Source organism: Ursus maritimus, unplaced genomic scaffold, assembly GCF_017311325.1.
Source record: "Ursus maritimus isolate PB19 unplaced genomic scaffold, ASM1731132v1 scaffold_27, whole genome shotgun sequence".
In the NCBI taxonomy this organism is placed as follows: domain Eukaryota; kingdom Metazoa; phylum Chordata; class Mammalia; order Carnivora; family Ursidae; genus Ursus; species Ursus maritimus.
This window is the reverse complement of record NW_024425230.1, coordinates 2,357,266-2,382,760: the sequence shown is the minus strand read 5'-3', so window position 1 is coordinate 2,382,760 and position 25,495 is coordinate 2,357,266. Positions and strand designations below refer to the sequence as shown.

The 25,495-nt window shown below is 37.5% G+C and overlaps 1 protein-coding gene across 3 annotated transcripts in view; it reads right to left on the bottom strand.

The window, feature by feature from the left end:
* The window catches only part of GABRB3 (gamma-aminobutyric acid type A receptor subunit beta3), a 220,025-nt gene that overhangs the window by 9,890 nt on the left and 184,640 nt on the right, over positions 1 to 25,495 (bottom strand). For all 3 annotated transcript variants that reach the window (XM_040642655.1, XM_040642654.1, XM_008706319.2), the window contains 2 exons: positions 22,783 to 22,920; positions 5,178 to 5,330 (listed from right to left, as the gene is read on the bottom strand). In XM_040642655.1, coding sequence (XP_040498589.1) covers positions 5,178 to 5,330; positions 22,783 to 22,920 — 291 coding nt within the window. The remainder of the gene's footprint in view (positions 1 to 5,177; positions 5,331 to 22,782; positions 22,921 to 25,495) is intronic.

Sequence of the window (25,495 nt, the reverse complement as noted above, 5' to 3'; positions counted from 1 at the left end):
AACTATGGAATCTTGTCATCCTCTGGGGGAACTGACCAGATCCTTTTTTTTTTTTTTAATGTCATAATGTTGAATTCTCTAGATAGCAGTGTGTGAATGATCTCTGTTTCCCTAACAGAGCTAAATCCAGTCTCTAAAAACATGTAAGGACCATATTTTACAATTCTACCATAGCAATGGACTTTTTTTTTTTTTAATACAAAGATTCTATATTGCACAATTTAAAGCTACAGAGAGCAGGAGACATGTCAGTGACATGACTAGAGTTTGTTGAACTTAGTGAAGTCACACGTGCAGGAAAGGTATGGATTGCTCATTTCTTGATGGGACAGTAAATACTACAGCTAACTTGCTCTCTCTTAAAATATTAAGAAGTTTCAAGGAAGCAAGACAGCTCCAAAGGGTCAGCTCTTTTCTATCCATTTAACTGGTGCCACTGAATGCAATTATCCCTGTGTCTGCTAGGACTCAATGGAGAGAAACACTTCCTCCTCATTGTCATGCCTTCCCTCAAAAAGGAGACTTTTGAAAGTGAGAGATTTAGCCCTGGTCCCTCAGCCATGGCAACCTGAAAAACGTGATGTCACTGAGGCCAGAGGACAGTGCAGGCCAGAGAGGTCAGTGTTCCCAAGATACAGAGCAGAGCCCAGACCACCTCTACATATGATTCCACCGAAGGCACTTCTCTGAGATCCCAGATCCCACCCAACTCTCCAGTGGAGGGTTTGAATTTGTTAAGCATCTTAGTTTGATGCCTTCCAGATTCCCATCCCATCACTGGAGGTAGGCATCCTTATCCTGTGTGTCCCACAGAGAGAACCTCCAGACCACGGATCTCTACTTGCTAGGGACCATCTGGAGGGCAGGGAATAAAGCCCAGTCTTCTGTCACTAGCACATTCTTTCCTTCCACCCACCTCTAAACTGCTATGAAAAGTAGAGGAGGGAATTGAGGCACTGAGAAACTATTTTTGTGTGTAACTGCAAACCATGAGAGCTTATGGAATATATGGAAATTGAGTATGTCAGAATATTTTAAGATTCCCCTTTAAAGTAACATTTGTGTGCACCTGGGGACTTTTAAAATTTGAAAATGGCAATGGTATGATTACAGTTTACAAATAAATGTGAAAACACCATGCAAACTCTACAAAATTAGGTGTTCTCACCATTATTCAATAATTTTGTACTTTTGCTGCCACAACTTTTTTTCTTCCAAATGTATTTGGAAAGCATGAATGCTTTGGTTCTCTCCAGTTGACTCTTTTGGCTCTCCAGTTGACTATTCTGAGTGGACATGTATGACACAGGCCTCAGTGAATGTCCTGGGAAATGGGCTGAAAACACAGGGATAGGAAGAGCCAGCGATGTCAAAGGCACTCAGCCTGGGAAAAGCACCCTTGAGGGAAATGGGACAGCACCCTGGCTCAGGTCCATCAGCTCAGGCTCAAGGAGTCTCTTAACAATACGGCTTTGGGATGAGTCCTCTGTTTGGGCTCACATTAGCTCTTAGCTTAAAAGGCCAGTGCATTTACTAATTCTTTGTATCATTTTACTTCCTATCTAGATATTGTGGATGATGGTGGACTGTAGATTCACAGACTTGGATGGTACAGTCACATGGCCCAGGCCAAAAGCCTAGCTCTGCCACTTCCCAGAAGCATGACCTGAGCCTTGATGGGTCCACACCATTGTCTAGAGCTATTGTGAAGTCTAAATATGATTCCTGAAAACCATTGGTGATATGTTGATAAACGATAACTGGCATTGTTAACACTAATAACAACAAATAATCATATTTGCTATTATCATTACAGAAAAAGAAATTTTTCAGTAGCTTCAGGTTTCCTGGCAAAAGACCCACAGCCACAGCCTTGTTTTGAACTTCCGCCCTCTAAGGGGACCCATCCAACTGCAGTACAGGAGATGACTGAACGGTGCTTTCCATGTTCTTTGTACACTGATCAAGCTGTTCAGTCTTTCTACTAATTGTTAGCCTCAAATTATTTCTCATTTAAATTATGCTAATAAAATAGCATATTTGAAAAACTGCATTTATAAAGATGACTATGAAATAAAAACATAATTTGCATCTTTTAATCAAAAGATATTTTATTTCTCTTCTTTGTGATCAAAATAATGTGGCCTAAATTATTTCAGTTTAAATTTTTCCTTTTAAAAGGACCAGCACTATTATTCACTTCAGGGGTTTGAGGAACACCATCTAATTACAACTCCCAACTTTGCAGCCTGATGGCTTGTAACACTAACGATTCGACAGATCTGGGAGCCAGCCCCTGATCAGTAGAAGCATAAAACCCTGAAGCATACAGAACAGCAGTGCAACACAGCTTTGTGAAGGACCAGTGTTTCCCTTCTCAATAGAGAGACAACCCCAGGCAACTGCAGGTCCAGCAGAGCCCTGAGCCAGAAGGTGCTCCATAGACGTCCTTGCTGAACACCCTCTGCACAGACCTGTACCTCAAGATCTCATTTAGAAATGAGGTGCATTCATCATGGTGCAGGCATTCAGGTTGCTGATAACAGCACTCAAAGCATTTCAAAAGGTGTGGTACAAGACAAGACAGGTGGAATGGAGCTGGTGGAGGAGGATTTCTCCAATTAAAGCCCCCCAAACCATGGCCATATCTTCTTAAAGAGGCACAGAGCACATTAGCATTTTAAAGATTCTGAGGGATCCCTCAATAATAATAATAGTTCTTGCTTAGCTTTTTTTTTTTTTCCTTTTTAATCCTTGTTTTTTTACAATGTAATAGACAAGATAACTCTTGCGTCTACTGACACTATAGGAATCACCTGTAGTGGTTAAGGGAGAGAACCCTGGAGTCAGACTAACTGGATTAAAATCTTTCTTCTGACACTTAATGTCATATGACTTTGTACCAGTTATGTAGCTTCTCCGTAGCTAATTTTCCTGCTCTGTAAAATGGGAACAATAACATTGCTTATTGTACTATGGCTGTTCTGCTGAACAGATAAGGCAACCCCATTAATGGCCTTGCAGAGAACCTGGCACCTGAGTATTTGGCAAATTCCAGCTTAATGATTATCGTGTTGTTATTCAGTATTCATGACCCTATGATATACTTTCCCTTAAGTTATTGGAGGTGACCTGGTGACATCTCCCAATCCCTGCAGACCAGGCTCAGAGACCCTGTTCTACATAGGCAGAAGGTGGGGCAAAGGGAGTAAGCACGCTGGTATCCACACTGAGAGCTGAACCTGCTGGACTGTTGTCTGCTCAGACGCTGTGACCCTTCCAGACCCCCAGGCCTCAGGTTCATCCGGATGCTGGCAAATGTCCATTCACTTCTGCCTCTGTACTCAAATCTGCCTCCCAGACTTGTGACATCAGTTAGAACCTGGCACTCTTCCAGTGGTGAAGCCTTAGCAACTCGGGACAGACGATTCCTTTGTCCTAGCAAAGCCATAACAGGATGATTTAGGTTTATAATCATAATGTTGTTCTGTTAGAAAAAGTGGAATCTACTTTCACATACTGTAATGAGGTTGGGCTGAATACAGCTCACTTCAGATAGGTTATTTAATATTGTGGAAGACAGTGTTTTACAATTAAGGAGCTATAGAACGTGCGTATCTAGAAAATTTAGAGATTCGCATTTTCAGTACACCTCACTCCTATTGATGCCAGATAATTACAGTTCTTTGGTACTTATATTTCTCTTATTATCTCAATAATGACAAATTCTCCAAGGCTGATTCAATGTGAAATGCTAGAAGTTTTAGCTTCAGGTCTCTACTTGCATAGTCCTCATCCAGGCTTGGGGTGGGGTCCTAGAAATTTTATATTTGTCTATTTTATGTTCTCTTCCTTAAAGAGAGACTCTTGAAATTGTATAAGCTAACAGGTCTGCAAAATTTAGATCTGCCCTTCCAAATACATTTTAGGTTCTGGCTTTTCCAGGTGAGAAGAAGAGAAAATAATCTAACAAAGAGTAATCTAGTAACATTAAAAAAAAGGGGGGGAGGAACTTACAGAAAAGGACTATTGCTACAGGGTAACCTCTGCAGGCCAGAGGAAAATCCTGGAGATCTTTTTTAGGGATGCTTTTCTTACCATACGCATTAAAAATGCATAACAGTTTTTAGATACTTCTTCGCAAACTAGCTTTGTATTCATCTAACACTTTTAAGAGTAGTTACCTGATTTCCTGTGTGTTAACCTAACCTTAAATGTAACTCTGCAAGTCACCTATCTGTGAGTCTAAACCAGACATCTGCATACATACACGTACATACATTTTTCTAGGGAAAACAGTGTCAATCAACTTGAAGTCCTGGAAAAAGATGAAAAACAAAAAAACAAAAAAAAAAAAGGAAGAAAGAGGGATAACTGGAACCCTGAATTCTTATGATTCTTTGTAAGCTAATTTACCAGCAAATGTATTGATAATTATTTTCCATCAATTTTTAAAAGTATTATTGATAATTTTGCTTTTGAGAATTGAATTCAACCCTACCAATTGCTCTTCAGCTCTGCACTTATCCAAAATGTATTTAAATGATTATTTCGTCTATGCAGTTTCATAATAATTAGCTGAATAGAGAATAATGCTTTTGAAAATATAAGCCTTCCTTTACTAATTTAAAAATATTAGAAATATTATTGGAACCTATAAAATATATTGTACATCAGCTAATAATCCAGTTGCCAAATGACCAGTGGCCAATACAGATCACTAGATCTCTGGAGAATCACTCAGAATCTAATCACATATTTAAATGTTCATTAAATTATGTAATTCCAATTACATGCTATAATATTTGACTATTTTTCTGACTTAAAAAAGATGAATGCCCAATTAATCAAGTCTTCTTTCTGGGCCACAGAACAATTTTGAACAGGAGATGTTAATCCTTGCTTTAAAATTAGTGTCAAAAATAGTTTTATTATGCAAATATTCAGCAAGCATATTTTCCTTTTCATGGGCCTGAAAATTTGAGCCTTATAATTAAATTAACGCATCAAGGGAATCATGCATGAAATTATTGTTTCAAGATAAAAAGTGACTGTATGGGCAAGACTGGTGTCATGATGTCAAAAAATTGTAGTTGAACTCTTGCCTCTGAACTTCCTTAATACTGTAATGATACGGTTACTTTACATTTTAGATATCATTTAAAAATAGCACATACCAAGAGCAACTCTAGCCGCAGATGCATCATAATTGATCCAGAAGGACACCCATGAGAGAATCGTAATTAGTATAGAGGGCATGTAAGTCTGGAGAATGAAGTATCCAATGTTTCTCTTCAATCGAAAGCTCAGTGAGAGCCGAGGATAAGCACCTATGGTAAACAGACAAAGATTACACTGGAGAAAAGACATGGCAGACAAAAGAGCTTGCTTTGACCTCCATGGTTCAACAGCATGCCTTTGAAAAGCCCATGAACCGAGAGGTGTCCCATGCAATTTGCTTCTGTCAGCCTAATGTGTACAGAAGAATTGGGAGGAGAGTCCATTTCAGTCTATAGGAGAATAATGAGGATACTCTTCTAAAGCCAAGTGCTCAGCTGAGAACTATCCCTGGGAAAACTCTGGGAGAGTTTTCAGCTTAGAATACAGAATCATGCCAGATATCTTGTTGATTGTTCTCTTCTCCATTGTAAATAGGGGAGATTTGGCTCAAGATTTTATTGGGCAAAATGGCTTTTACCAGTTGTCCCTTCCACCCATCTAGAGCAACACTGTACACAGATATTTGAATTACTGATACTCATCTAAAGACACATCCTGGCTACCCTGAGAGCTGGAGAGAAGCAGGTCCAGTTGTACAGAAGGTGACAGTGGACACTGCAATGCTCCACTCTGACCACAGACAAGGCATTAAAGAAAGCCTCAGAGAAGCACCTTGTCCACTTACTGTAAGTGATTCCCAGTGCTAATCTGATGTGTGAGTACCACTTAGTACACATTTGGTACACAGAGTAAGAAAATCACCCATTGATTATGCCACATTTTGTTTTATATTTGCCTTCTCTGTTTTATTTTGCTTACTGTAAGTGATTCCCAGTGCTAATCTGATGTGTGAGTACCACTTAGTACCATTTAGTACACAGAGTAAGAAAATCGCCCATTGATTATGCCACATTTTGTTTTATATTTGCCTTCTCTGTTTTATTTTGCTTTTCTTAGAGTAAAGCAAGGGTAGGCTCTATTTCCTCCTGTCCACTTCTACTGTCCACTCTATCAGTCCCAAACCTCCCAGCTCCTGATCTAGAATCTAGTGAAGTTGCTAGAAGGTCAACCAGTGGAAACTCAATGATCTTCTCTAATCACCAACTTCCTTGCCTCTTTCCCTCCCATCATCACTGATGGACGGTGCTCCCTTCCTGAGATTGATGTACCTTGCTTCTCTTGACCTCCTTCTACTCCAAGACTGACAAGCTCCTATTCTCCTCCTGCACCCAAATATATGCATTTTCCAGACTTCATTCCAGGTCTTCTTCTCTTTTTGTCCCTATATTCTTTTCTTTAGCAGCCTGATTTACTCATATGACTATTAGTTCTATACTGAAGATGAAGATTTTTCTCCAGGCTTCTACTTTGGCATCAACTATTTTCAGCCAGAATTATATAAAGGAGAAAAGAAGTCACCTAAGGGACTTAGCACCTAAAGGCTGACAATCTGTGAAGTTTCCTCCAGTAGTTTTTGTGTGTATGTAGTATTTCTTTTAAATAGCCCTGATCAAATGCATATAGCATACTGTCATCAGAGCACAAACATTTTCATACTTACTCAAATTATTTGTAAACACAATTTAAAATTCTTCTGAATTTTCCTTCAAATATATACATATGTACTCTAGTTTATAAATACATTTTCCTGAATGCTACAAATTTAGGTTATTTCTGTTTTTACAAAACTATATATAATATTCTAAGGAATATCCTTGAGTAGAGTCTTTTTTCTGTATTTGGACTTATTTCCTTAGGATGAATATGCCAAAAGAGGAATTGCTGGGCCAATGTTTAGGCTTTTGTTGCTTATTGCCAAATTGTTTTGCCAAAGAATCATACCAGTATACACGCCACCATGAGCCCTTTATAGAATCATCTATCTCACCTTGTAAACATGACAATGTTCCATAATATTTCTTAAAAATAACTTTTGCTAATTTCTTTGGGAAAAATTGTCTTTTCCAATCACTTCCTTTAACTGCGTTATTCCTAAACGTCTGTTTTTCCTCTGTATTTAAGCTCATAAGTACTCTGATTATACTACTTATTCATTTTTCTCATTTTTTGTTCCTCTTATTGTTTTCACCTATTTATTTAAGCTCTTTTGATACTAATCATTGTTTGTATTGTCTGCAAGCATTTTCTCAGTTGTTTGTTTTAAAACTTGTAATGGATTTGAGTGGGGGACATAAAAATACTTAACTTTTTTGTATATAGAATTTCTCCATTTCATTTTTTCCTTGTTATTTTTAAAACTTGTTTTTAGGCTTAGGTAAGTTCACAACAGAAGTTTAACCACAGACCTACTTTTAAGGTTGATAATTATTTCAGCGCTCAATATGAACTATTCATGTACATTGATTTTTATTCCACAAACAGCCTACCAATCCTCCCAACACCATCAATGGAATAAAGCTTCCCTGACATCGGTTTGATAGATTCTATTTTGTTTATATTACATTTTATGTATATGTGGATCATTGGCATGATGTGCTATAGAGCTGGGTCAGAGCCTCATTGTACGCTTTCCCATCTCCAGATCCCTGCCCTATGCTCCAGCCACACATTCCTGAAGCACAGCATGGACACTTACTGTCAACCCATACTCAAAATCTTCTGTGGCTCACTGCTTCCTATAAAGGTCCAAATATGCATCTGGGAATTTTAGTTTCTCCAAAATGTCTCCCCAAATTAACTTCGGTTTTATTTTTTACTATATCTCTTCATTAAGCAGACCATTTTCTAGCCCAAAGAGTGTTGTCACTGCCTCAAAATAATTGTCCATATTTCCTGCCTCTGCTGATTTATACACATTCTTCCTTCCTTATGAAATGTCTTTCCTTATCCACACTCCAAAGCCTTGGTCAAATGCCACATCTTCCATGAATCCTTTCTACTTTCCTCCAAATGGAAGTGATTACCTTCTTGAGTCATTTTCTTTTTCATTAAAATTATTACTATTCAACAAGGCAAGATCTTCCTTAGTAAGTTGTAGTCCCCAAGGCAGCGTTTGTGAAGTGATATATTTTTCATATACTGTGATGCCTCGGTAAGTGTCTAAACTATCATAGGTTATCCACAAATACATCTGTATGCATGAAAACAGGAATATTTGGTTTGTTTACGTGACTTTCTAGCAAGTGTAATACTGAAAACATTCAATATCTTTATTGAATCTTAGTTTGAAATCCCACAGCAACTTCAATATCTTTATTGAAGTAACTTCAATGTTGGATCTTACTTTGCAAATTCATGACAATCTCATGCTTTACTTATTCTCATTTGCTGCTTTTGTCTCAGATATGTCTCACTATAATCACTCTACTTAGAATAGTTTCTGTATTCATCAGCATAGGTTGGCTTATGTTACAGTAACAAAAGGCCCCCCCAAATCTCTGTAGCAGAAAACAAGGATTTTTTTTTTCTTGTGCTAAATATCCACTTAGCTTTCTGTATCTGGAGCACTGCTGGGTATTGTGGGAGAAACACCACACTCAACTGCCCTCACATTTCCTTGTCTAGAGCAAGCCTTACTGACAATCTTTATTTCATTGGAGAATACTGTAGTCCCTTCTTAGGGGAGAGCAGCAAATATATTTTGAGTAATAATGTAATCTACCATATTCCCCAACCTTCCATTTTCCAAGTTAACTTTATTAATATTTTCCAAAGTATACCTCCTTCCAGGAAACCGTCCCCAACAGAGGCAAATATCGATACCTATGTAAATGAAGTATGATTGACACTGTTGGGAATTCTTGTCCCCTGTAACATGGAGGCCAATGACACGAATGGATAGTCAAATACTTAGAAGATCATTACAGACCTTGAGGAAGGGAATATTAATCTGATTTCAAAAAAACCTGAATCTCTGAAAATTTGCCAAGATATAACACAAAATTTAGAGTAACACAGAACTAGAAATTAAGAAACATACCATTTTCTTATGTATTTGCTTGGTAAATATATTCTACTTGTTGAAATTGAAGTGCCACTTTAAATCAAACCAAGTTTTAGGCATTCCCCATTTGCCCCGTCCATTCCAGTCTCATAATTCTAGAGGTGGGAATGGTGAATGAAGCAGACAACAAAGATGAAAAAGAAAAGAGTCTACACTCTCAACTAGCACCAATTAATCCATGTCAGAGAGACTCATACAGACTGACCTTGATAAAACAGAGCTAAGAGCCAGTCTGGTGATACAAAAATATTTTAGAGCATGCGATTTGGTGATGCAAGAGAGGTTTCATGGCATCTGAACTAAGATACTATTCCTGGTTGAATAAAATTTTTTTTTCAGGCAAGGAAGCAGGAAAGCCTTCAAGGTAAAAGACTCAGCTGGGCCAAATGAAGAAAAGCCTTTCAATATGCCATGAGAAAGAGACCTCAGAATGTTAATAAACACAAGAATTCTCCCAAGATGTTGAGATATGTTCTAGGTCAAGGTCTTTGCCATTTGATATGCATCCTAAAGAGCACATAAAAGTCTTTTTGTAGCTCTGTTAGACAAAGTCCTTACACTGCAGGGCAAATGCTGTGATGTATGCTGTATCCATGGGAAAACTCCCTGCATGATCATAGCTAGTGGTTAATAAAGTTGAGAAGTAGTGAGTCAGCTACACCAAGATATAGTTTTCAAAATAGAAGCTTAAAAATTACAACAGAAAGGCACAGAAACCCTAAAGCCTGTGTGCCAATGCAGATGTGGTCAGGTTCCCAAGTAGGTGCTGAGCCAACAGACAGAGGAACAGTCCCTGAACACAAGTGCATTGTTCCAATTCAGGGCTTCTTTGGCAAAATTACCTATCGAAGATGCTGATCTCAACCTTTTCTCCCTAGATGCACTAAAAGTTATGCCAAAAACAAGGCTCTGGATATTTAACCTAGCCTAAATTAAAATTGCTCTCTAAAGCATTAATATTGTTAAAGAACTCATAAAAAATGTGGACATTGTGTCACCTTTGTGGAGGGAGAGAGCCACTCAAATGTGTCCATAAAGTAATAAACAATTTTAGCAAATGTAGCAGAGCTGAACTATACACACGTGGCTCTCCATCTTTAAGGTGGCTACTGTGGGGTGCTCTCCCACCATTGCCTAAGAAGGTTTGTAAGTTCTCAGTGATGCTCCTAGGTTTTTAATCATGCTGTCTCATTCATTTATAATCTACTTTCTCACGTTATAACATAACCTACAATTCAAAATAGTGTTAGTGATTTTCTTGCTCCCATTACAAGTCCCACTAATCATTTTATGTTTAAAAAAAAACCATGAAGGGAAGGATATATATGAAAAGGGAAAGAGACAAAGACGAAAAACAGGACTGGAGCTCAAAAAATTGTTTCAATAGGCAATGATTCTGATTCTCCACAGTAAAACCAGAATGTTGTATCACATGACTGTGGAGCAAAGAGTCGGGGTGTCCAAAGGATCTAGTTTCAGCCTCATGGTTTATTTGGAATATTCCTTTGGGAAGCTGACTGTCCTATTAGACCCTCAGTTTTCGTGTGCTAAAATAGGGCAAGAATATCACAAGTGAAAAAAAAAAAGATGTTATACTTCATCAGAACTATAGACTATTAACCTGCAGAGGAAACCATCAAGGAAATAAAAAGACAACCAGCAGAATGGACGAAAATATTTGCAAATCATATATCTGATATGGATCTTGTATCTAGAAAATATAAAGAAGGTTTACAAAAAATACAACTAAATTTAAAAATGGACAAAGGACTTGAATACACATTTCTCCAAAAAAGAAACTATCCAATAAGAGCATAAAAAGATGCTCAACATTATTACTTATTAGGGAAATGCATTTCAAAACCACAATGAGATACCACTTCACACTCATTAGGATGACTACAATCAAAAAAGATAGATCTAGAAATATTATACTATTTGGTAATTCCACTACTTGTTATTTACCCAAAGAATACAAAAATACTAATCAAAAAGATATATGAACCTCTATGCAACATTATTTATAATAACCAACTTATGAAAGTAACCTAAGTGTCCAGTGATAGATGAATGGATAAAGAAGATGTGGTTTGCACACACACACACACACACACACACACACACACTCAGCAATAAAAAAGAATAAGATCTTGCCATTTGTGACAACATGGATGGACTTAGATGGTATTATGCTAAGTAAAATAAGTCAGACAGAGAAAGACAAATACTGTATGATTTCACTTGTATGTGGTATCTGGGTGGCTCAGATGGTTATGCATCTGACTTTGGCTCAGGTCATGATCTCTGTATCCTGGGATCGAGCCCTGAAACCGGCTCTCGGCCAGGAGGGGTCTGCTTCTCCTTCTGCCTCTTACCCTGCTTGTGCTCTCTCTCTCTGTCTCTCTTTGTCAAATGAATAAATAAAATCTAAAAAAAAAACCAAAAACAAACAAACAAACAAAAATAAATGAATAAATAAACAAACAATGCAGAAACAGGCCCAAAATACAGAGAACAAGTTGGTGGTTTCCAGAGGGGAAAAGTGTGGTGGATGGGCAAAATGGATGAAGGGGTGTGGGAGATATAGGCTGCCAGTTATGGGATGAATAAATAATGGAGATGAAAGGTTCAGCATAGGAAATATAGTCAATAGTATTGAAACAGTTGTATGGTGACAGATGATAGCTACACATGTGGTGAGCATAGTATAATGTACTGAGCTATGGAATCACTATGTTGTACACCTTACAGGAAAATGATTTCATAGCAACAAGATGTGATAGCTAAGTTGTCATTTAGTACTGAGAGTAAGCTTGCTCTGGGCCCACGATTTTGGACTCAAGGATTAGCATTTGGCTACCAAACACAGATGAACTGTCTCTTAGGATCCTTCTAACAAAAGTCAATGGGGGAAAAAGAATGGGAATTTGCCTCTAGAATTTAAGGTTAAATTATATTGGAAATAAGATAGAGATGATAATCTTTTTTTTAACATTTCATATAATACATTCTCTAGACCTATAGTAGATGTTATTTATAGACCCAATGGGCAATTATTTGATCACAGGGCTTTAGTTTACTAAAGCATGGAGTTCACAAATGGACATTATGGAAAATTAAATGAATGTATTAACAGCATGATGTGCAGACTTTAAAAACACTTGTAATATGTCATAATCATTAATGAAAAGCAAAATGGTATTTTGAAAATTGATTTTTGAAAGACAGAAAATTCACATATCTTAACAGAAATGTTTCATTATCATTCATTTTGGGATCCTTCTCTTTTTCTTTCTTCTAATCTTGGCAGAAGTATTTTGAAATAAAGCCAGAAGATATCAGTCCAAATGTACCCCAGGAGGGAAAAAAAAAAAGGAAGAGAAATAAAAACACCATGTAATTAAAGAAGCATATTAAATAATCTGTTTTTCATGTATCTAGCAAAAATTTCAGTCTTTTAGCTCACACAAAACTAAAAAGTTAGGAGTAAGTTTCAGATTTGGCAAAAACAAAAAATACATCCCAAATTTTGCTGGTCAGCAGAATATACATTCAAGACCAATACAAAAAAACGAAGTCTCAATCTGGTGATCCTGTATCCAGAGTGATATTTAAGGAGCTCTTCAATTATTAGCTGGATATATTTATCAAAATAAATTTAATGCAATATTTCTTTTAACCTGATTCCCTTACCAAATGTTATTCAAGTGCTTTGTTTTTTTGTTCCCCCCACAGGGTTTTATTATTACAAGCAAGGACTCAGATCTCCTTTGAGCTTTACAGCACTTGGGGTAAGTGTTTCCTCAATATGATGTTATTGGAAAAATACAGAATTATATTTTCCAAAATGTGACTGCAAAATTTATCCTAATTTTTTTTACTCTCATGTTTTAGTAGTCTGAACTAAGTAAATATTAAATATTGAAACAAGTGTACTTTTTTCCTGAAAAAATAAAGAGGAGTAGAAAAAAAGACCAATGGTATTTGAGTATTATAGAATAGGTAACATTTCCAATGGAAACAACTAGAGGAAAATGGGCAAAATTTAAATACACCTCTCTGAAGACACTGGAAAAATAGCAAGCCAGTAAAAATCTGGGCCAAGATCTGGAGAAAAAAAGAAACTGAGAGAGGTGAGTCACATTTCAGGTAGCTGAAACATGTACTTTCTAGAAGGGAAAGATGAGAAACTAAGTAGGACATTTGACAGATTCATGAACTAAAAGAGCAGACACCAGAGACAGAGAACATCAAGTAGGGATTCCAAAGAGCTCTGTCCAAGAAGTAAAGATAAACCAGAAGGATTAACATGTACGAGGACTGGATCTGAACTCAGAATTACCTGTCCTGGATTGCTAATGCCTCTAGCTGCCTGACAGAGCTAAGCATAGATCCTCTCTGAGGAAGGAAGACATCACTGTACACTTTGAATTATGCCCACAATTTCTCCATGGATAATAACAGCCCATTAAACACAAACGAAGAGAAAATTGTTGGACTGAAAGATAAGTTGGAAGAAAATTCCATAGTGAAGCATGAAGAGAAAATAAAATGAAAATTTCAAAAGGGAGAGTGAGATATATGGAACATATAGTCGGAAAATCCAATTTTGGAATTGCAAAATTGGAATTAAAATTGGAATCCTAGAAGAAAAATGGAGGAGAGAATAGAGCAAAGGCAGTGATGGCTGAGAACGCTCCAAAAGTGCTAGAAGACCTCAAGCCAAAGATTCAGGAAGATCTACAAACTCCAGTTACAGAGAAAACCATATCTTGGTACACCATAAATACCAATGAAATAAAAAAACAAAGAGAAAAAAATCATGAAAAATTCCTAGAGGTGGATGAAAAACAGATTAATCTGAGAGCACCAATTAGACCAGCAGGGTCTTCTCAATAGAAAGAGTGGAAGCCAGGTACAATGAAATAACATCTTCAAATGGAAAAAAAAAAATGCCAATCTAAATTTCTAGAACCATCTTATAAGACTATATGACATAAGATCATAAACAGTTAAAAAAAAAAAAAACTAGAAGAAATTTGTGACCAGGAGACTCAGACTAAAGAAAATATTTTAAAAATATTTTTTAGGAAAAAATAAAAGTTCTTTGGGCTGAAGAAAACATTCACAGATAGTGACTTGGAGATAAGAGAACAAAGGAATAACAAAGAAAAGAGAACATTTAAATTATATCTAAGTGAACATTTAACAACAACAATAGTATCATTCAGGGTTGTAAATATGTATAAAATTATAATATATAATGACAATAGCAAATATAAGTCAGAATGAAGAAATGGTGAGTAAAGATGCATAAAGTTCTCTGCAGTGTTTGGGAAAAGGTAAAAAAAACATGTCAGATAAATTGTCAGAAGTAATAAATACTTTAGCAAAGTTGTTCAATAAGAAATCATTGTGTTCTTATATATTAGCAAAAAACAAGAAATAATGTCAAAAATTTTTACCATCTATAATTACATCAGAAAATATCAAACATCAAAAAAAGTTTAACAAAGATGTGCAATATTTCTGTGCAGAAAACCCTAAAATGTTATTACTACAAATTATAGAAGACCTATATAAATGGAGATAAAATATATACAGATTGGAAAATTATAACAATGTGCCTTTTCACCAAATTAAGTAAGGCATTCCTAAATCAAAAGCCAAACCATTTTCTAGGTGAAAACTTTTTTTAAGATTTTATTTATTTGAGAGAAAGAGAGAACGAGTGGGGAGAGGGATGGACAGGGAGAAGTGGGGCTCCATCCCAGGACCCTGGGATCATGGCCTGAGGCGAAGTCAGATGCTTAACTGACTGAGCCACCCAGGCACCCCTCTAGGTGAAAATTAATGATTTGATTATAAAAGTTATAAGGAAATGTGAAGGGCCCAAAATAATCAAGTCAATAGTAAATAAAGAGTAATAGTAAAGTCGATAGTAAACAGTAAATAAAGTATCTGCTCTACTTAAAGCTACAGTAATTAACACTGTGAACTAAGGGGTACAAAGATGGATAAAAAAGCCCATGGTACAGAATGTAAAGTCCAAAAGCAGATCTCTGCACATACAAACAATTTATGACAAATGTGTTGCTGCAAAGCAATGGTGCTGTGGAAAATAATAAAATCCAACCCATACTTCACACCATTCACAAAAGTCAATTGCAGGTGGACTGTAGGTCTCAATGTAAAAAAGTACATTTTTGTGACATACTGTAATGCATAACAAACTTACACCTAAAATGTATAAATCATTCAAATAAATTAATGACAGATAATTCACAAAAGAGACTTGTACAAGTAAGTAGTTCAAAAAAAGAATGTCCAAATAACCAATAAGAAAAAGTGCTTAATCTCACTAGTACTCAGGAAAATGGAAGTTAAAACCACAGAATATCAACTAATAGCCAGCAGGTGACTTCCATGTGAAATGCTAGCAAGGTTGTGGGGCAAAAGGCACACTCGTGCATTACTGGTATGAATGTGAATTGGTAAAACCACTTTGGAAAACAGTTTGGCATAATCATTAAGCTTGAACATTCACAGTTACACTTCCAGGTATACACTCAGCATCTGTGTGTGCATATATTCACAAAACAACAAGTACAAGAATGTTCACAGTAGCATTAGTCATAAATCTACATCTGCAGTAGAGTGGATAAACAAAATGTGGTGTACTTGCACCGTTGTATAGCAACGAAAATAAATGAACTACAGCAGCATGGACGGATTTCATAAACATAATGTTCAGTCAAAGAAGACAGTCACAAATTAATTCAAACTCTATTATCCCATTAAATAAGGTTCAAAAACACGAAATTACCTTGTGACAAGATAGTGGTTTCCTTTGAGAAGGAGGGAGGTGAGGAAATTAGGAGAAGTCAGAGTGAAGACTTCAGAGTTCTACTTTTTGACCTAATTGCAGTTGTAAGATTGTTCACTTTCTGATAATCCACATAACTCTACATTTATATTTTAAGTATTTTTATATATGTGCTCTTACAAAAAAGTTTTAAAAGTTATCATTAAAGGAAAAAAGAAAAAAACAATCTATGTCTTTGTATAAAAAAATAAAGCATGAGAAAAATTCTAACCGCTCTTAGGAATGTCTTGCTTAATTGAAGTCTAGAAGTCTTTAAGGCTGGAGTTTGACAATTTACTTAAAATTCTCACATAGTTTTAATGAATTGGGATCTGTTTTCTTTAAGGACATTCAGCCAGATATTTTTGGCACATCCCAAGTACTTCAGTAACACATGTATATTTATTATGTTTAAACAGGAATTGGATTGAAAAAGTGAAAATCTTTTCTTTATTGAAATTCCTGCTTGTGTCACTGGTTTAATTTCAGTAATTAGAATATAATGATATAACACTTGCTTTGTTAAATATTTTTTAGAGAATATAATGATATAACACTTGCTTTGTTAAATATTTTTGAGAGAATTTTTCTAGACCCCAACTTTTAATGCTTCAGGATTATCAATCTAGAGCAGGTTTAAAAGTTAAGTTCAGTAAAAATTTCTTACATTATTCCTAAAGGCTTATATAGAACACCAATATCTTTTCAGATTTCAATCAAAAGAATTTCAAAGACTAATATAAGTTTCTACTTATTTTATAAATACGAATTCAGTATTTCCTGAAATTCTACCATAGACACCTACTGGGTCTTACAGAAGTAGATGACACATTAAATAGAAGTACTTTGACTACAGTAAATACATTTTTTATTTTAATGGCTAAAGCAGAAAGGAAATGCCATGTAATCTCATATCTAGGTAACAAGTTGCAGGAGGGAGAGAATCCCCCCTTGCATTGTTTCTCTTTGTCCCTCTGTATCCCTTTTAATCCAGCCTCCTTTTTCTTAGAAAGTCCTACCCATGCATGTTTTCAGGTTTGGCTTCATCCTACAGATTGTAGGTGCCAAAGAATAATCTGAGTACTCACTTTATAAACTCATTCATTAAAAAGTATGAGATCTTGCCATTTGCGACAACTTGGATGGACCTAGAGGGTATAATGCTAAGTGAAATAAGTCACAGAAAGACAAATACCATATGATTCACTTGTATGTGGAATCTAAAAACAAAACAAATGAACAAACAATGCAGAAACAGACACATTAAGTACAGAGAACAGACTAATGGTTGCCAGAGGAGAAGAGGGTGGGGGAGGCACAGAAATGGCTGAAGGAGAGTGGGAGGCACAAACTTCCAGTTATGGAATGAACAAGTCACAGGGATGAAAGGTACAGCATAGGGAATACAGTCAGTAGTATTATAATAGCATTGTATGGTGACAGATGGCAGCTACACTTGTGGTGAGCACAGCATAATGTATAGCGAGTTGTCAAGTCATTATGTTGTACATCTGAAACTAATGTGACAATGTGTGTCAACTATACTTTAATAAAAAATTTAAATATAATTCTGGATCAAGAAGGAATATTTATCATGGATCCAAGACTTTCCAAGGAATCCAGTGGATTGAAATTGTGAATGACATATGATGAGCCTAATGAGAATAATTGATTTTCTTTTTTCTCTTCTCTGACTTTCAAGAAGAATCTATATTTGGGGTTTGGTCATTTTGTGAAAATCTTGAGCACCTGGTTATGACCCAATAAATTAATTCAAAAGATCATCATTGCATGCCTGATGTATATGAGAATGAGGATAATAATATTTGACAGAAATTAATAATGTTTGACAGTTGATAAAGGAATGATAGAATCAATGTGTGATTCAAAGTTTTCCAAAGGAAAGAGATAACTGACAGACCCTCTCAAGGAAAGCTAAGTGGAGGTGTTTGAACTGTCCACTGAAAATATACTGGATTTGGATGGAAAAACAGGAAGAAAATATATCAAATGAGGGCTGTAACAGAAGCAAAAGCCTTTGGGCAGAATGTGGGAGCATATGCTTGGAGGAGAGAAAAAGAGTTAGATGCAACAACCGTCATGAAGCCTTCATGCTGGGGACATTTGTGAGCTAAACTAAGGAGGACAGGTTGGTGCTCCACATGAATACAAGGTGAAGGAGCCTGAAGCCCATCCTGCAATGGCCAGTCATCAAAGTGCTCGGATCTGGGTAACGGCTTCATGAAAACGGTATTGCTCAGCTACTAATCTGGCAGCAAGTGCAGGTGAACGGGAAGGCGGAGGCACATTTCTTGACATCGAAGATTTCTGGGTGTTGGATGAAACGATTTTAGGGCTTTGGATTAGGAATTTGGAGGCCTCCAATCTCAATATCAGTTTTTAGAGACCTGCATAAAGCACTGTTCATCAGGAACACATGTCTTGTTAGCATAGGCATGTCAAAGAGACAGTGGCACAGACTCTAACGGCGGGCACTGTGGACATTATTTGTCATCCCAATTATGTATTCACCTGTTTTGTAAGAACCCTTATAATATTAATATGTAAAAGTACAGAAAATGATCATTTAAAATAAAGCATAAAAGGACTAGTTTTTAAAATCTTCGTCAAAAAATGTATTAGGGGTTCCTATTTCTTAGGAAACCTGGGGATTAACACCTGTCCTTTCTAGCTTTACTATGCAAATTTGGTCAAATTATTATTATTCTTGAGCTTTGGTTTTCCTAAACTTTAACTTGGGCTAATTTATTTGTCCACTACCAGTCTCCAATGGATATTAGTGAAAAATATTTAAAACAAGGTGCTGTAAATTATAATACAGCATGCCGTTGTGGTTAAAAGTTAGAGTAATGCAGTCTTGCTTCATTTTTCTCTCAAGTTTAAGGGGGTTGATTTTTCCCAAAAACCATTTGTTGAATCATGGTAGGAACTGAGTAATTACTCATTGATATGCTCTCAGTCATTTCTTTGTTGTCTTTAAAACACGCTTATGGAAACACACAGTTCCCTCTTTCTAGGCAAAGGTGTACTCAATTTCCTCCCCAGGTACAGAAGGGTTTTACATGGATTTAAAAAAATACATATTTTAGTAATTTAAATATTTGAATATATTTTTATAATATATTAATATTTTTATATAATATCTCTTAGTTAATTTTTTATAATATATCTTTTACAGAACCGATTCATTTGATTATAGGTCAATACATACTAAGTAATGATGGTCAGATTTTCTCTCCTCAATTCAGTAACCATTCAGTTTTCAAACTACTGAGTGGGCCAGGCACTGGGATACAAATATGAATCTCAGACAACCCCTACTCTTAAAACCCTCCAATAAGCAATTAGTAGCACAATAGTCCAGGGGAACAATGTCATAAATTTTCTAATATACAAAGATTTGGTCAGCTGCTCGAGTATCTATTCTCAGACCCCTCAACATGCCTCATTCCTGATCACACATTTATTAGTTAATAAGAGCTAATTAGTGGTTAATATAGGCACAATTCTAGCCTTTTTGCTTATACTAACTCATGCAATCCTCTCAAAACCCTACCAAATAGATATTATTAATATCTCTATTTTTCATAGTGGGTAAGTAAGTTGCCCTGGGTCACACTGCTAGAAAGTTTCAGTAAGGACTTAGGTTCCAACAGTCTGGCTCCAGCGTCTGTGTTTTTAAACTCTGTACATACTGTCTCTTGAACGTATTTCATTGAGTTCTGTTACTGTGGCTTGATTCCCACTAAACACTCTTCTACATAATAGACTATGTGACATCATCGGGGGGAACATCCCTGAAACATAAGGGGCCAATGAGAAATCCCAGGGGACCAGACACTCCTTATTTCTCTCCTTGATGCCAGGCCCAGCCCCACACCTAGTTCATGCCAATTCTGAGTGAATATTCATAACTTGGTTTTATATGTGTTCCCTTCCCTGTAGACTGCAGCCCCATGTTACCCTGGGGATGCACCAGCAAGGGGCTCTCTACAAGTTCCTCAAATGGGCAGGACAAGGGCAAGGAGGGTAAAGCACAAAATTTCACTTGCATGATACTGAGAATGAATATCTCCTGACATTTTGCACTCTATCTGCCTTGCTTGCTTCCTGAAACCAGGCTTGCCTCCACACATTGTCCTGCAGACTCTTATGGCGGCCGCACGTTTACGTCCAGGCCGAAGTACAGGTGGAAACAATCACATTAAATCCTCATCATGGACTCTGCCTGGTCCAAATAAAACCCCAGAACATTTGTTCTTAATTAACTTCCTTTTTTTTTTTTTTTTTGAGAATTCTATCAGGCTACAGAATTCTTCAATCCAGTTGACTGATCAAAATCTCATTAGCTCAGAACACTTGTGGAAAGGAAAACAAATCGGTGTAATATTTAATTAAAATAATTTTTTAAAACAATGTGGCTTATGCCACTTTTCATGAATAGGCCAATTAGAATAATTTTAAACTGCAAGCTCTTTAAAAAAAGGTTACTATTGAAGTATAGTTGACATACAACATAAAGTGACACAAATATAAACCTGAAGCTTGGGAGGTTTGTAACTGACTGACATGGATTATATCTTTGGATTATATCTTTCCAGAACTTGGAAGGTGCTAGGAAGAAGACATTGTATCACATTCTGACAGGCTGATGATTCTATGCATAGTTTAAATATTATCCCCCACATCAGTAGTATCTATTTTTTTCAGATGTGTTTGGGATATTTTCTACCATATAAATACTTCAAAGAAAGACAAAGATTGCCCTTAGAAAACAGTTGCCTCTGAGTGGCTCTGTGGTAGAGGATTCCGGAAGCCCATTCCAAGTGGTTGCATTTTCCTATGGAAGCACTCCATCTTCCGCACACACCTCACCCAGCTTTCTGTTGAGGTTGCATGAAAATGCAGTAAGAGATCCTCATGGCAGCACACTAATGGCCACAACAGCGATTTTAAGACCAAGGCAGGCATGGGCATTTAATTCCACCACGAGAAAACTACCCTTGTGTTCTGAACAGACCTTTTGCTTATATCACCTGGAGCATGGAAGTTTGAATCCCAGTTCTAAAAGCAGAAAAATGATTTTATCCAATTCACCACAGGGCAGATTTCTTGGTTGTAGAAATCATTCCTTAATCATAAGCCCATGTACTTGCTGGATCTGGGCATCAAGATGAGTGTCTCTAGAGATTATAGGGATATTTGTAGCACCTCTTGCAACAAAGGATAAAATGGCACTGCATAAGAATGGACTTGATTGGTGTCTTAAACATTCAGGCTTTTGTCTATACTTGGCATGTCCCAGTGGTTCTTACAGGCTGGGGTGGAGAGGAGGGAAGTCGACACTTGACTCATTGTTCACTTACCCAGGGACTATTGCTGCATACCTAGGACATGGGAGGCATTACACAAGGTGGGGAGAGTTGGGGGTGAACCATGACCAGGACAGGTCCCTCCTAATGGAGATGTATCCTTGAGGAGAGAGGCACAGCAGAGCTAGAAGAAGGTCAATGCAGTCATGGGAATGCAGAGTAGCCTCGGTTAGTGGTGTGTAGGTGTGTAGGCCAGGATCAAAAAGCCTTCACAGAGGAAGTGGCATCTAAATTAAGCTAAAGAATGAGTTGGAGGTGACCAGGTGAAGGGGAGGCAGGTGACTGTGGGTCACAGGCATTCCAGTCAGAGGCAACGGGTGGAGAAAACAGGCCTTCCTTGGGTTTCATGAATGCCTTCACAGGACTAAAGCTAACTGTGACTTACTTGTTGTCGTTCAACCTATACTGACAGGAAAAAGCCAAGATGGGAGGTTCCAGTTCTGCCTCTATTTAGCATTTTCAACCCAGAGTTTGCAGTCTTTATAATACTTTCCAATTTATGAAGCACTTTTATTTATTACCTCAATCACAANATATGGCACTCAGCAGGAATGCAAAGGTAACAAGAAAGTACTGCATAAATTAAAATACATATAGTTGTAATTTAATAAAGCCTCAGCAAGGACAGACAGGAGAGCAGAACATACCTTTTCAGTCTTTAGACAGCTGAAATAAAGACAACAATGAAACCCAGGCCAGGGTAACCTTAACCAGATAGTATCAGGAGAAGATACCTTGTTTCAAGAAGCATCGCTAACTGAGGGTGTGACAACTTCTTGCACCAAGGCTGACTGCTACCCCAGAAGTGGGGAGAAGGTCTCTTACTTCTGGGAGGGGAATAGTACCACTACCAGATCCTCCTCCTTTTCCTTCCTTTTTCCCCTTCCTTCCTTCCTTACTTCTTTCCTTCCTTCTTTCCTTCCTTCCTTCCTTCTTTCCTTCCTTCCTTCCTTCCTTCTTTCCTTCCTTCCTTCCTTCCTTCCTTCCTTCCTTCCTTCCTTCCTTCCTTCGTCTTTCCTACTTGTTGGCCTCCAAGGCCATCAGTAGCCTCCCATCTGCTCAGAGATGAGAGTTTCTTATGTTACCAAACATGGGTTGCTTAAATTCACTTAGTTTTTTAACTTCTCAATAACCAGCCCCTGAGTGCATCTCCTTGTCAGGTGATCCTTCCTTACCATCAAAGCTTATCAATCCCTTTAGATACAGAGAAAAGGAATAGCTAAGATGATCAATTATTGATGGTGTACATCTTTGGATGACCAAGTGCTGTGATTCAGTTGCACAGTTTCATTAGGATACCATCACTGCCTACTCAGCCAGTGAGTGGACACAGGACTCACCTGTGGCAAAGACGACATTCCTTGAGACCAGACGATGCTCCACAATAGAGAACTGTGGGAGCTCAATCCTCTCCACTCCAGTGACAGCCTTATCGCCGCCACGCCAGTAAAATTCAATGTCATCGGTGGTATAGCCATCTGCCAGGAGAAAAAGCAGGGACATGGCAGAAATGGAGAATCAACATTTTGTATACATGCAAAGGTAAAGAAATCGTAACTAATAAAATGGAATAACAGCTTGCCCATATTTGAAGTAGATATGTTTCATGTGCTTGTCTATGAGAAAAAGTGTCCTCAAAGAACTAACTTTGGAATATTTTTGGTTACCTGTGCTGTTTGAATTGTACCACACTGGTGCTGAAAAATAGAGGAACTGGGTAGGTTGAATGTTCTGACCAGAGTTTTGTTTGCAAATCCTAATTGTAGAGGACTGGGTGTTGCATAGAAATGAATTCAAAATATATATTAACAGCACTGAAGAAGATGGTTGTAAGAAAAAAATGAAAACTCAAATATAAATAATTTTAGAAAGGCAACTCTGAAAACCCATGGAAATGTTAAAACACTGAGAGTGAATTTAACCAATCAATGTTTGATAAAATCAGAACCTCTCAGGGCAAAATAGTGTCCTCATCAGCATTTTTGGATGGCTTCAACAGGTGTTCCTGGCTATAGGTTTGCCATCATTAGAAATGCGTTTTGTTGGGATACTCTTGGGCCTTAGAGAGAGGAGTATTTATTAGCTGGATTGTAGCTCCAAGCCCAGCTCTTAGCATGGAGTTCATATTCACTTGGTAATCAATCAGTCAGTGCTTCTTCAGAATGAGGAAATAGGACAATAAAATCTGATATTTCTTGTAGCACCAAGAATCTTCCTAAAGGATTAGGTCAACTTCATCAGTAAGGCTGATTAAAATTCACACCTAGAGAAAAATACCTGATCAGTATAATGGACTTCTTGATTTGAATGTGTAATACGACATAAGGCAGACACTCCACATTTGACAAATAGACCAAAGCTATGGGGATGACTGCTCTCCACGGTAAATGTCATCTCCCTTGTCCCATCTGCTACACTCTCTCCCTGCATCATGGTGGTTACAGCTGCTGTCTCCTCCCTTCCCTCTGACTTCCTTATATTCCATTCTCATCTGGCAGCCATGGCGACTGTTCATAACACACACATCTTATCAAGCCACTCCTCTGCTTAAACCCGGCACATGTTTCCCAATACAATTAGTGAAATAAGTTCAAACTCCTTACAAAGATGCCAAGAATCTGCAGGATTCTGTGTGTATTGTGAGTACATCCACTCTCTCTCTCTCGTTCACCCAGCCTAGCACTACTGATCTTCCGGCTGTGGCTCAAACCAGCATACTATGCCCAGGGCTTGTGTGCCCTCCCCCTTATGTAGGGGCTCACACACACCCACATTTCCCTCTTGACTTAAATAAAACTTTTTGCGTATGTGTGTAGTCAGGTCACCAAAAAATCCCTACTTCCACTCAGATGCTTTACCTATGGATTCTCTGAAGACTCACACTTTCTGAGGAAATCTTTGATAACAGACTTTCCTGCCCATCATCCCCCTCAGTTCAAACATCACAGTAACAGAATTTGTACTCTCTGAGGCTACTCACTATGTGTTCAGACATTCGGAGTAGAAGCTGCTTCCTACTTAGGTCCCAAATTTACCTTCCAGAAACTTCCATCACATCACTGGGAGTTGTACCTTCTGGGCACACAGAACCCACTTGACTTCTAAGATAGTCCTTCAACTATTGGGAAATCATCATCTATTCCCTGAGCTTTCTATCCTCCACGCTAAATCTCCCCAGATGATTCCACTATGCATCACTTCACATGATTTCATGTCACTCTTTCTGAAAGCACGGCTCTCAGAAAACTTGGCATTGGTTTAGTGTGGAAGTGAGGGGCACTGTGGGGCTGGCTCTATATGAGATGAAAACTGGCCTACACCCAACACAACTTCCCAATATATTTACTCACAAAGACACTCCTCACCACAAATGCATTGAGTAACACTGCAATCATTTGCCATCCCCCTCAAAGAAATCCATATAAATACAGACAAGACTAAATCCAGTTGAGACCAATAATAAACCAATCTATGATAGACCAGGGTAAGTGAAGACAGCAACAGAAACATCTGGATATGCCAAGAGACGTAGTTCAGGTAGCAGGCGGGACACTTGTTTGTTAGATAATAAAGATGCAGCTCTCATTGCTCACAAAGAAGTACTCAACACTGAATTATCAATAAGGCATCGGAATACTCTTCAAATTGAGAAAATTGCCAAAATGCAGGAATAGCTTGCTTGTAAAGCTGAGTTCCTGATGGGAAATGAGTTTTACTCCAACTGCCCAGGTTCCCAGGAGTACAGCCACTCATGTGTGATGAAGCATATTGTGAGAAAATTGCATCTCAGTGTTTGTTCTCTTCTCACTGAATGGACCAAGATGAGGAGTGTTTGTTTTCTCATATTTCAGCACAGCAAGCAGACTCTCTTAATCAGATTAGAATGGGGATCTCTTTTATGCCGAGTCTCTATCTCTGTCTCTGTCTCTCTCATGACAGTGTAATTTGTAGAGTGGAGGATTAAACCTCCCATCTTTAAGAGAGCTAAAAAATTATGGCAAGAAAATTAGATATGCCCTGGAAAAGATGTCAAACAATGACAAAGCCTAAAAT